Source organism: Trachinotus anak, unplaced genomic scaffold (assembly GCF_046630095.1).
Source record: "Trachinotus anak isolate AG129_WGS33_773 ecotype Australia unplaced genomic scaffold, CSIRO_AGI_Tana_v1 ptg000010l, whole genome shotgun sequence".
Taxonomy (NCBI): domain Eukaryota; kingdom Metazoa; phylum Chordata; class Actinopteri; order Carangiformes; family Carangidae; genus Trachinotus; species Trachinotus anak.
In genome coordinates, this window is record NW_027273861.1 from 4567589 (window position 1) to 4578976 (window position 11388).

An 11388-nucleotide genomic window follows, 5' to 3' on the forward strand; every position below is an offset into this window, starting at 1 on the left:
ATTCCAGGAGAGTCATCTGACCGCAGATGTCGGGTTTTTATCGAGCAGCGTGTCCCACATACAGATGCACCCTCCCGTCACTTGTACTCTGCACATGTGTGCACGACCTTTGAACTGAGGGCAGCGTGTGTGTGCTCGGCGCGGCCCTATAAAAGCAGCTCTCCGCCTCGGAGGGAGCAACAGGTAACCCAGGTGCAGCCTCCCACTCACCGCTCGCAGCTCCGGACAAACAGGTGCGTTCACTGCCATCACTGCTGTACTCAGATAGAAGAAAACGGCCACAGGCTGAGTCCTGACTGTCGTAATGGAGGTAACATGAAAAAGAGTCAAGTTAACTCAGGGTCCAGGGAGATTGTGTGCGGGATGCAACTGTATTTAGAGAGGTTGTTATCCGGGTGTATTTTTATTCAGATTTATTCAGAAAGTTGAGGATATTGTCAAAGTAGAATTTTACATTGTTACCTTGACTGTTTAACAGATATTAAGTTGATATTGATATGATATATTTTAAATTATTGCATTATATCATATTATAGCTGTGAAAGAGTCACTTTATTTTGAAAAGGTGCCTTGCACAGGTGGCACTTCAACAACATCAACTTTTGCTCCGTTATTAAAACTTTTAAAAATCATTAACTGCATATAATTATTTTAATAAATTATGTGTGGTTTTAGTTTTTCTGAAACTTTTTTTTCTGTTGTCCAGGTAGCCATGGCTCCAAGACCAGAAGTGGGGACTGATTCCTCCCCAGCTCTCGGTATGTCCTGTTCCCTTGGATACTGTGAATCTCTTCAAACTGTGTTTTTGCCACCTTTTCTTAACACTCCCTCCTCACTGCCCTCCATTAGATGACAAAAAACAAGCTAAAGACATGCTGCCGTCTTACTCCACCGTGGACCTGGTGAATCAGGATCCAGAAGAAGATCCCTGGGATCTCCCTGAGCTCAAAGTCACTGGGGTCAAGTGGTCAGGTGAGGCATTCTGACTTCACCGTGTGGATGGCTGTACACAATCTGACTCTGGCTCAGTGCTTCAGTACTACTTTTTTTTGTTTTTTTCTTACAGAGCTGGATACAAAAGGGAAGATCATGAGAGTGGTGACAGCTTTAGTGAAGCTGTGTATGCTGCTTGGACTTCTCTACCTGTTTATCTGCTCTCTGGACGTCCTCAGTTCTGCTTTCCAGCTGGTCGGAGGTAACATTTACCATCACCACCTGCAGGTGTCACGTATTTACCTGCTAATGCTAGGTCCACCAATGTGCTGCTTATGTAATGTGTGTGGAGTGTTTTTAACCTGCGGCTGTTTGTCTGTGTGTGCAGGCAAAGCTGCTGGTGACATCTTCCAGGAAAATGTTGTGTTGTCCAACCCTGTGGCCGGGCTGGTGATCGGGGTGTTAGTCACAGTGCTGGTGCAGAGCTCCAGCACCTCCTCCTCTATTGTGGTCAGCATGGTGTCCTCTGGATGTAAGTAGAAACACACACACACACACACACACACACACACACATACAAACATACACACATACACACACATACACACACACACGCCATTAAATGGAAGATGCATACATACACTCACCCTTAAATGCACACACTTACATGCACTTGTGTACTTTATAGTGCAGTGGTTTTCAGCCTCTTCTGACAGACATAACCCCACAACCCAGATGAACACAAGTAACCCTTCATTAACGACAGCTGTCATGTTCCAAATATTCATTAGAAAATAACAAACAGGATATTTTTTAACCAACTTTTCCATGCAGTCAGTTTTTAATTTTTCATTCTCACAGCTTTATCTACAAATTCAGTACTTGCTCTTAGATTCATGTTTCAGTTTCTCTGCTCACTTGCTAATAGTTTATCACACATTATAACACGTTATATTATATTATTACATTATAACACATTATAATGTGTTGATCAGGTGTTTTGTCTGAGTTTTTATTTATTTATTTAAAATCAGAACCACTCACAGTCTTTCCATATACAACTGCAGAAGGAATCACTGCTGTAGTGTAGTACACACTGATACAGTATAGTGCTGCTTATTATTTTCAGTGCTGGATGTCCAGTCTGCCGTGCCGATCATCATGGGAGCCAACATTGGAACATCTGTCACCAACACTATTGTGGCCATGATGCAGGCAGGAGACCGAAATGAGTTCCGCAGGTAAATCAGAGCACGTGATGACTGACATCCTGTGACACGGTGTGGTGGAGACTGTAACAGTGACGGCAGAGAAAGTGTCCGGTACATGCTCATGAGTGTGTTCCTTCACTTCCAGGGCGTTTGCTGGTGCTACGGTCCACGACTTCTTCAACTGGCTGTCTGTGCTGATTCTCCTGCCCCTGGAAGTTGCCACAGGCGTCCTGTACAAACTCACCCACCTCATCATCGAATCCTTCAACATCCAGACCGGAGAGAACGCCCCGGACCTGCTCAATGTCATCACAGACCCTCTCACAAACTCCATCGTCCAGGTAGAGACAGTGACTTTGAGATGCAACTTTAACATTACGAAGGATTTTTTTTTTTTAAATACATTTGTCTTCTGTTAGCTGGACAAATCTGTGATAACCGCCATTGCCACCGGTGACGCAGCAGCCAGGAACAAGAGTCTGATCAAAGTATGGTGCAAAAAAGAGACTAACACGGTAAGAAATCAACAACAAGCTGCATCCCATGCATTAAATTATTAGTCTGCCTCACTGAACATAACACAATAACAGTAAAACCACACATAAAGCTATGGTTACCTCTGCTTTTATGTGTCAGTGACTGATATTTTCCTTCTTGCATTGTGACGGCAGTGATTGCGTTAGATCATACTCTGAAGGTGTGTTATTTTATAAAGATGAAATGTTGCCTGTGATCATTTAAAGATTATCATCCTGTAGCTGCACTGACTTCTTCATTATTGTGCCGTTTGTGTTGTGTTTAAAGCTGGGGGTTTTTTGTGTCGTATCTCTCAGACTTTCTGGAACGCGACGGTGGAGAACTGCACCACCGGGGCCCTCTGCTGGGAAGAGGGAAACCAGACCTGGACCCAGATGAATATGACTTGGACTGATTACCAAGAGAGATGTAAGCGTGCCTCTGTCAGTGAATACCCAAGGTTGGGCTGGGTATCACTGCAATTAGGATTACCTGATCTGCTGAAGCTCAGTGAAACGTGAGAGAGCCCTTCCACCACAACAGCGTCCTTCATGCAGACCCTCTGATGTCCTGACAATGACCACCTTTGAGTCGTTTCAGTGACTCAGCTAATACCTTCCTTGACCCGACTGCTCAATAGGTCTATTCATGCTGTTTTCATGTCTTCATGCTGAAGTGCCACATGGTCTTCAAAGTATTCTGCCCCTAATTAAAGTCAATGCTTTTGTGCTTGGTTTTTAAAATAGAAAAACCACAAATGTTTGATCTAAATGACCTTGAATAAACCACCAGTTTGTGTTCTAATCACAAGATAAAAAAAATTTTAAAAAACCCAACATTTTTAGCAACTCCATTTATCAAAGGAGGTTTGCTGTAAAGTGAGTCATGCACACGAGGCTATTTTTAGCTGTCACATACTGCATGCATTAAACGCCAATCATCTCTTTGACTGTCCATTGCAGGCAAACATCTCTTCGCCAATGCTAATTTGCCAGACCTGGCAGTGGGCCTCATCCTCCTGGCTCTGTCTCTGCTCGTCCTCTGCACCTGCCTCATCCTCATCGTCAAGCTGCTCAACTCCATGCTGAAGGGACAGGTGGCTGTGGTCATCAAGAAGGTGCTCAACACAGGTACGGACAGAAAGGAAGAAATTCCTCCTCAGCGTGCAGCGTTCAGCCTGTTTGATAGTCGGCACATCTGCTTCGATGGTGATGCTTGATGAGCAGCGCAGGCAGAGCCTCCCTGTAGCTCCTGGCTCACCTCCAGGCCCGACAGTCCTGCTGTGTGACGGAAAAAGCTCAGGCACAAACACTGTTTTGATTTAAAAAAAAAAAAAAAAGTCCTCGTTTGCTCTGGTCATGTGGTGATAATGTGCAGTCACACTGTGCTCACTTCATCAGGTTTATTGCTCACCTCCTGTATTTCTGTTTGACTGCAGACTTCCCCTTCCCCTTCACTTGGGTTACTGGCTATATTGCAATTCTGGTGGGAGCCGGGATGACCTTCATTGTTCAGAGCAGCTCTGTGTTCACCTCAGCTATAACTCCTCTTGTTGGTAAGTTGTCTTTTATATTTAATGATTTCTCTCTTTTTCTGTCATTTTTAAAATTTGTTCCAGGACTTATATCTTGTCGGTCTTCTTTCAACAGGTATTGGTGTCATTAGCCTCGAGAGAGCCTATCCTCTGACCCTGGGGTCAAATATTGGTACAACAACCACTGCTATACTTGCTGCTATGGCTAGCCCTGGTGAAACACTAGCCAACTCCCTGCAGGTAAGATGCAGTAACAAGTTTCCATTGAGTGCTTGTTGGTCAGTTCACCACTTTGGTATTAAATGGATTGCTACAAAACTTGGCACAGACGTTCATGTTCCCCGGAGGCTGAATCCTAATTACTGTGGTGATCACCTCATTTTTCCTTTAGCGCAACTATGAAATTGACATTTTTGTTCTTTTTAGTGAAGTATCAAAACTTCTTTTTAATGGATTGCCATTGAATTTGATACAGATATTCATGGTCCCCAGAGGATGAACTGTAATAACTTTGTAGCAATCATTAATCCAGATATTCATAAAAACAGTTGGATGCCAGACTGGAGAATAATCATAATCACAAACCCATCAAATATGGACTTCGCTCTGTTGTTAGCACACTAAACTACGCTGGTGAACATGGTAAACAATATGCCTGTTAAATGTTGACATGCTAGCATGTTAGCATGTAAGCATGCTGACATGAACATTTAGCCTTTAGTTATCTTGGAGATCCGACAGTGATAGCCTTGTTTCAATGTCATTTCTTTGGGTTTTTGTTTTTTCTAGATTGCACTTTGCCATTTCTTCTTCAACATCATGGGTATTTTACTGTGGTATCCAATCCCCTTCATGCGAGTGCCCATCAGGCTTGCCAGGGGGCTGGGGAACCATACAGCAAAATACCGCTGGTTTGCCGCCCTCTACCTCATCCTGTGCTTCCTGGTTTTCCCTCTGGGGGTATTCGGCCTGTCACTGGCTGGCTGGCAAGCCCTGGTTGGCATCGGCGTGCCCATCATTGTGTTGGTTCTCTTTGTCATCATTGTCAACGTGATGCAGTCTCGCTGCCCCCGCTACCTGCCCAGAGTCCTCCACAACTGGGACTTTTTGCCCCGCCCCCTACACTCCATGGCTCCATGGGACACTGTTGTGACCTCCACCCTGGGCTTCTGCGGCAGACACTGCTGCTGCTGCTGCAAGTGCTGCAAGTGCTGCCAAAAGGATGAAGATGAAAAGATCAGGAAGAACAGCGTGAAGAGTCTGGAGATGTACGATAACCCAGCCATGACGAAAGACGAGGACACAAAGGAGGCCATTAAAGCAACACAGCTTTAATATCATTAAGTTAAATTTGTATCCTAATGCAATAATGTATCTGTAAAACACTTGTAATTGTTCATCACTTCTCAGGTTGTGGTATGTTGATGATTCCCTTGGACTGGATGATATATTAAGCACTATAGTAACCACTTTCAATGACTATCACGCTTGAGAATATGTAAGTCTTGGACATATTATTATGAACCTGCTGCTTCTGGGCATGTGATGTTTATTTTATGATGTTTTCAACTTATTGTTCAGACTCACTACCAGTCATTATCTGCTCTGACTTAACTATGGCTGGTTCTGAATGTTATTTTTGTATTTTTTATGATATGCATGAGAAGCCTTTGGATTTATTTTAAACTTTGAACACCTAAACTTCAAATGTATAATGTAGCATTTCAAATATTTGTTATTCCTCAGTATTTAAGACTATATAATATTTGTAAATTAATAAAATTGCTATTTTTAAAGTGCTGTGTGGTCCATTTTTTCCATCCAATTCTGTCATTCTCGTGTAGACTGCACAAGATTCACATGTAGAGCCTGAAGTCAGTGTTATTTATAGCAGGATGTGTCATTTCTGTCAATCATTTGATATCCAGCTCAGATATTGCTGCTAGTTTTCTGCATGATAGATAACATTCACCAGTTTCCTGTTAAGTGTGCTCAAAGAAAATGGCTCCAACAGATACCTGCTTTCACATCTGATGTCCATTTCAACAGCAAGTTTATGACCTCACACAGAAACACCAAGAAACTACTATATAACTAGTACTAGTAACATTGGATGGATTTTGAAATTGAGTTTGGTGTAGGCATCAGGTCGAAATGACCATTTAGGGCCTTAAGACAGCATGAAATGGCTGCTCATGTTGCCCTCTGACCTTATAAGTTCAACCAATCTGTCTGTTTATGAGGTCCAGGAGCTCCAGTGGCCTTCATGTCCAAGATCAAAGGGAGATTTTAATCACATCTTTTATGGGTTTATCTATGAATTAATTATTACTAACAATTACAAGGTGTCATTTATCAGTATAGTAGACAATGCTGAGACAGTTGTGTAATTGATATCAGGACAGTGGCTTCTCACATAGCAGATAAAATGTGTGAAAATTAAAGAGTACATTGTTAGCATAAAACATATTGTTGACTGGCAAAGTCATCAGCAAGGTACAACATATGGTGGCCCAGAGAGCTCAACACACTGCAGCTTAAGAAAACACATGCAAACCGACAAAACACAAACAAATTCAGAAAACAGCTTCATCAATTTCACAACACGGGCTGTAAATACAATACAATGCATTTGTGTATTTGGTTGCATTATAAATATTTACGCTTGTATATTTGGTTGTGTTGTATTTGGAGCATCATTGTGTATTCGTTGGTGTTGTGAGTATTTGCAGCACGTGTTGTGAAAATGATGAATTTATTTTCTGAATTTGTTCGTGTTTTGTCTGTTTACATGTGTTTTCTTTAGCTTGCAGTGTGTTGAGCTCTCTGGGCCACCGTAGCTATACTGCACAGAATCGGTTACAATCCCTGTGCCATGTGCTGCGGCTGGTTTTAGAATATTTAGTCTGTCACCATAGTGTGTGTTTCTGGAGTTCATGTAAAGTGTAACCAGCTTTATCTTCAGGTAGGAAACAATTCAAAAGGCAAAGATGGAGAACGGCAGAGCAGATTTAAACATGATGATAAAATACAAAACTGTATGAGAGTATAAATAAAAGTATTGAACCATGTTGTAAAACAGTTTCAAACGTGGTCAGTAATCTTGATGTGTGGCATTTCTCACAATACAGCATTTTGCAACAAAGTGGTTCGAGACAGTTCACTCAGATATCAGCGGAGTGAACACAGCTGACTGGGCTTTGGCTTCCACTGGCCAACAATGGAGAAACCGCTCTGCTGAAACTTTAACCTGTTTTTCCCCATACACAATCTGAGTAGCTTTTCTGCACACAAGCTGGGAATGTAATGGAAACCGATGCAGATGAAACAATCACTGTTGGGTTTATATTTTACTGCCACATTACTGGACAGAATTACTGTGCTGTACGTGGAGATTATTTTACTCAGGAAAGTCCATCTGGAATCAACATGAACCAGACACACACTTCAGTCATGGTCAAAAAAAAAAAAAACTCTAATCCACAAAATACAGACACATCTTTGATCTGGAAAAAAATATTCAGTACAATATATTCATGGCACGCAAGTAATCTCCCTAAGCTTATGCAATAAACTGAATTACCTGCACTCAAGGTCACATCAATCACTATGCTATCAACTGAGGACAATAAAACTTTTCTTGCTCTAACAAGTTTCAGACTACAGTAATTTTACTGCGAAAACATTAGAGCCATGGTAAACTGCCTTTTGTAGGTTATCAGATTTCCAGGAGTTAAAGTCAGCTCACACTTTTTCCAAGAAGCAATTGATTAGTTATTTTTGGTGATCTACTGATCTACCAGATCTGAGATCAGAGGAGTTTGTGTGCTGGACAGACTGCATTTATCATAAAATGTATTTAAGTTAAAAATGTAGTAAGTGATTTTTATGACATCTGACATGTTATTACCATTTAAGTTGGTGATTTTTTTTTGCACACAGTTGCTCATTCACATATCCAGCAGATACAGAGCAATATTAGCATTTATTTAGTTGTGTTTGTGTTTCTGTCACACCGACTGAAGTTTAAATCCACTGTTCACTCCCCTTTCAGCTCTGTTTTTGGCTTGAACTACCCACCATGCACCTACTGGTCACTAGCTATGTCTGTCTGCTGTTTGGAGCTTGAAACATAGTTAAAGTGTGAGAAAGTTAAAACCAAAACAACTCTAAAACACAGTGTACACTCTTGTAGAACTTCATAGAGCTCTATAAGGTGATAATCAGGTGTGAGATTGTCCCTTTTCAGATTACACATAGTTATCTGAGTCATTCTTAATATAAAAACCAATAGTATGTTAGATCTCCTTCTCTATCTACACCTATATGGTAGCATTATACACCCACACATTGTGGGTGTATGGGTGTTCCCACTTATTGTGTGTGATTAGACCTCTGATCAGGTTGTAGCTGGGTGGAGCTGTGCTGGGATTGCATGAGGTCACCAAACTTCACCAAGCAATGACAATAATAAAGGTGCACCTTCTTCCATTCAAACCGGTGCAACAAACTAAATAAGGTGCTCAGAGTGATGTCAATCAAGTACACACACACAGTCCTGAGTCTATTTAGGCAAAATGAGTGAAAAGACCTGTGTGTGTGTAGACAGGTGTGTATCATTGGGACTATACATACAAAAATACAGCCTAAAAGTCCCGTAAGGACTGATCTGACTTATAGCCCTCTTTGTTTCCTCTGCTTGTTCTTCTGTCGCCTGTTTCAAACACACACACACACACACACACACACACACACACACACACACACTAAATGCTGAATAGCACATGGACATACATAGATAGTCAGAGTGGTGCAGTAGTATACAATATTTCAGTTCCATATTTAACAATGGTATCAAGTCAGGGTGGTCGTAGTAAGGCTCAGCAGACATGTCTAAAAGATAAATGGGCTCATTACATTTCTGCTTTGGTTTCATGTGAGCGCACAGGTAAGAGCAGAGCGGTGGCGACACTTCTTTAGCTCATGACATTAACAGTGACATTGGCATCGGTCCGCTGCAAGGCTGAGTCAATCTGATTATTAACGGTACTACAGATAGTTTTACAACAGTGGGGAGGTGGTGTGTAATTAGTGGCTGCTGACAGGTGAAGGTCCACAGCAGTGAAATGACAAGTGAGGACACAGATCTTCATTTGCGAGGTTCTGTCGGCTGCAACTTAAAGTGTGAATGTAAACTTCAGCGGCAGCTCTGAAGTGTCAAACATGTCATCTGTGAAAAATAACTATTAACCAGCAAAGCCAAATAATAAGACTGAAGAAAAAAGGAATGTTTTTTTAGTATTAAATAAGCCTAAAAGATCCCAAGCACTCATACATGACAAAAACAATTGCAATATGTATTAATATATACAAAATAATAATATATTTAGAAATACAATAATAGAATACAATGTTCACATTTTCCATTTGTTGATTGTAAAATCAGTTGTTTGAATTTGATTGCAAAGCCACTGCACTACAACAATTAGAAGCAGTGTATTGAGCCATATGTTAGTGACAGTGTGGCTCAATACAAAGTAAAGCATCTGAATGTGGATCACACATATTAAGACTAGCAGCCACTTACTTTAAGGCTCAAATGAGCTTTATTTTCTATGTAAATTATTTCAGTATTGATTTTATGATATTCATTAGTCTAGTTACCGCATGTAATGTAAATGGGTTACTTGTGCTGCTGAGCCCATTCTCCAGCTGTGTGCAGTTTTAGTTGCATTATCAGATTTAGTTTGTCCTTCTGCTCATTTGTGTTCAAAACTCAACTAATGCAGCTTTAACATTTGTATAAAACACAGCAGAAAAAAAATCCTCTTTAACTTTACCACTGTGGCTTATTTGTCTATATTTTAGTCATTAAGGTCCTAACATTTGTTCATTTTATTCTGTCTTCCATAAAACAATAAGCTGCTGCACACAAGTACCAGGAAAATTAGACTACTATCGTTAAATGATTTCAACATAGTATCTCTCAATTGTTCTTCAGCAGTGGCGTGTAGTGACTTTTACAGACAGGCAAGCAGAGCCGCCACCCCAAATGTGCAGTATGAAGGATAAATATCTAAATATCACCCCTATCAAAAATATCTACTATGAAGTGACAATGACACGCTCCAGTGACAGTAGAATCCTGCTTTATCCAGTGTTGTCAACCTTTCCTAGTTCTTGAGGAGCTGCAGCTGTAGTTGTAGCACAAACCGCCTCAAGTTAACATACGTTCAGAGCTATACTGCTAACTGCTAACTAACAAGCTGACTCTCTGCTCCAGTCGTCTGCTGATCTGCCACTGCCCCTTAAGGCTTCATGTGTAGGTTTAGTTTCCACACGTCTGCACAACTGATCTCAGAACGAAGCTGAGTCAAAGACAGCCTGACAAGATCCCAAGATAATCCTCGAGGCGCAAACCCCCCGAAAAAGGCCGCTGTCCTCTCCACTTGACAAGGTACAGCCTTTGCCAATGGGACGCAGTCACACCTACGAAAGTGACAGAAACAATAAATACAATGGCTAGAAGCTAACCTTCAGAGACAATACCCTACTGCCACCACAAGAGGGTGGTAAATTACATGATGAACGTAAACAGGCATCACATCTTTAATGAGACAGAAAGCTGTTCTGAGATCAGATATAAGGAGAGATATTGCTTCAATCAGTGTCGCTCTAATTGATTTCTATTTTTTAGCTATAACTGGGAAGACACTGCTTGCCTTGCTTCACGCCACTGTTTTTCTGATTTTCAACTCTTAGCGGTAGCTAATTAGTGGTAGCATTCCCTCTGTGTCTATTTGTCCATAAGGGTCCCTATGGAGACGCAGGTGCAATGTATGAATGGAACCGTATGAAAGTCTACACGCAATCTAGACCTTAAATATTTGGACCGTTACATATAGTTTGTTCTTCACGCTCTAAGCTTCAGCACATTCACTTTGATATAAAATAATTGATACTACAATAAAAGTGCCAAATCTCTTTAGTTTGAGTACATTACATCAATATAGAAATCAATAGAGAACTCACTGTGTGGGAGATGTAGCCCTTATTACACATAAAAATTAAAGGACAAGGGTTCAAAAGCTAAAGGGGAAAAAAGAGCAAATGAGCTGGTAGACCAGGGTTCACAGGTTCTGTGGATGATTGGAGAATCATTTGTATGGTGATGAAAAGTATCAAGTCAAAAAT

At 41.1% G+C, this 11388-nt stretch overlaps 1 protein-coding gene across 2 annotated transcripts; it reads left to right on the plus strand.

The window, feature by feature from the left end:
- On the plus strand, window positions 1-5990 carry LOC139626626 (sodium-dependent phosphate transport protein 2B-like). Of its 2 annotated transcripts, none has more exons than XM_071487034.1 (13): window positions 1-233; window positions 707-758; window positions 850-972; window positions 1067-1195; window positions 1322-1465; window positions 2063-2174; window positions 2290-2485; window positions 2564-2659; window positions 2978-3089; window positions 3623-3790; window positions 4099-4215; window positions 4310-4434; window positions 4984-5990. In XM_071487034.1, the coding sequence occupies exons 2-13, from the start codon at window positions 713-715 to the stop codon at window positions 5527-5529; spliced, it is 1914 nt and encodes a 637-aa protein (XP_071343135.1). In that variant the 5' UTR covers window positions 1-233; window positions 707-712; the 3' UTR covers window positions 5530-5990. The 2 variants fall into 2 exon arrangements, with proteins under 2 accessions (XP_071343135.1, XP_071343136.1); XM_071487035.1 differs by having other exon boundaries at window positions 179-233; window positions 711-758.
- The last annotated feature ends 5398 nt before the right edge of the window (window positions 5991-11388 follow it).

Coding starts and splice junctions, on each gene's coding strand:
- LOC139626626 (XM_071487034.1), top strand. CDS start 713: ATGGCTCCAAGACCAGAAGTGGGGACTGATTCCTCCCCAGCTCTCG. Junction 2,486..2,563: donor TCACAAACTCCATCGTCCAG/GTAGAGACAGTG, acceptor GTCTTCTGTTAG/CTGGACAAATCTGTGATAAC. Junction 3,090..3,622: donor GACTGATTACCAAGAGAGAT/GTAAGCGTGCCT, acceptor TGTCCATTGCAG/GCAAACATCTCTTCGCCAAT.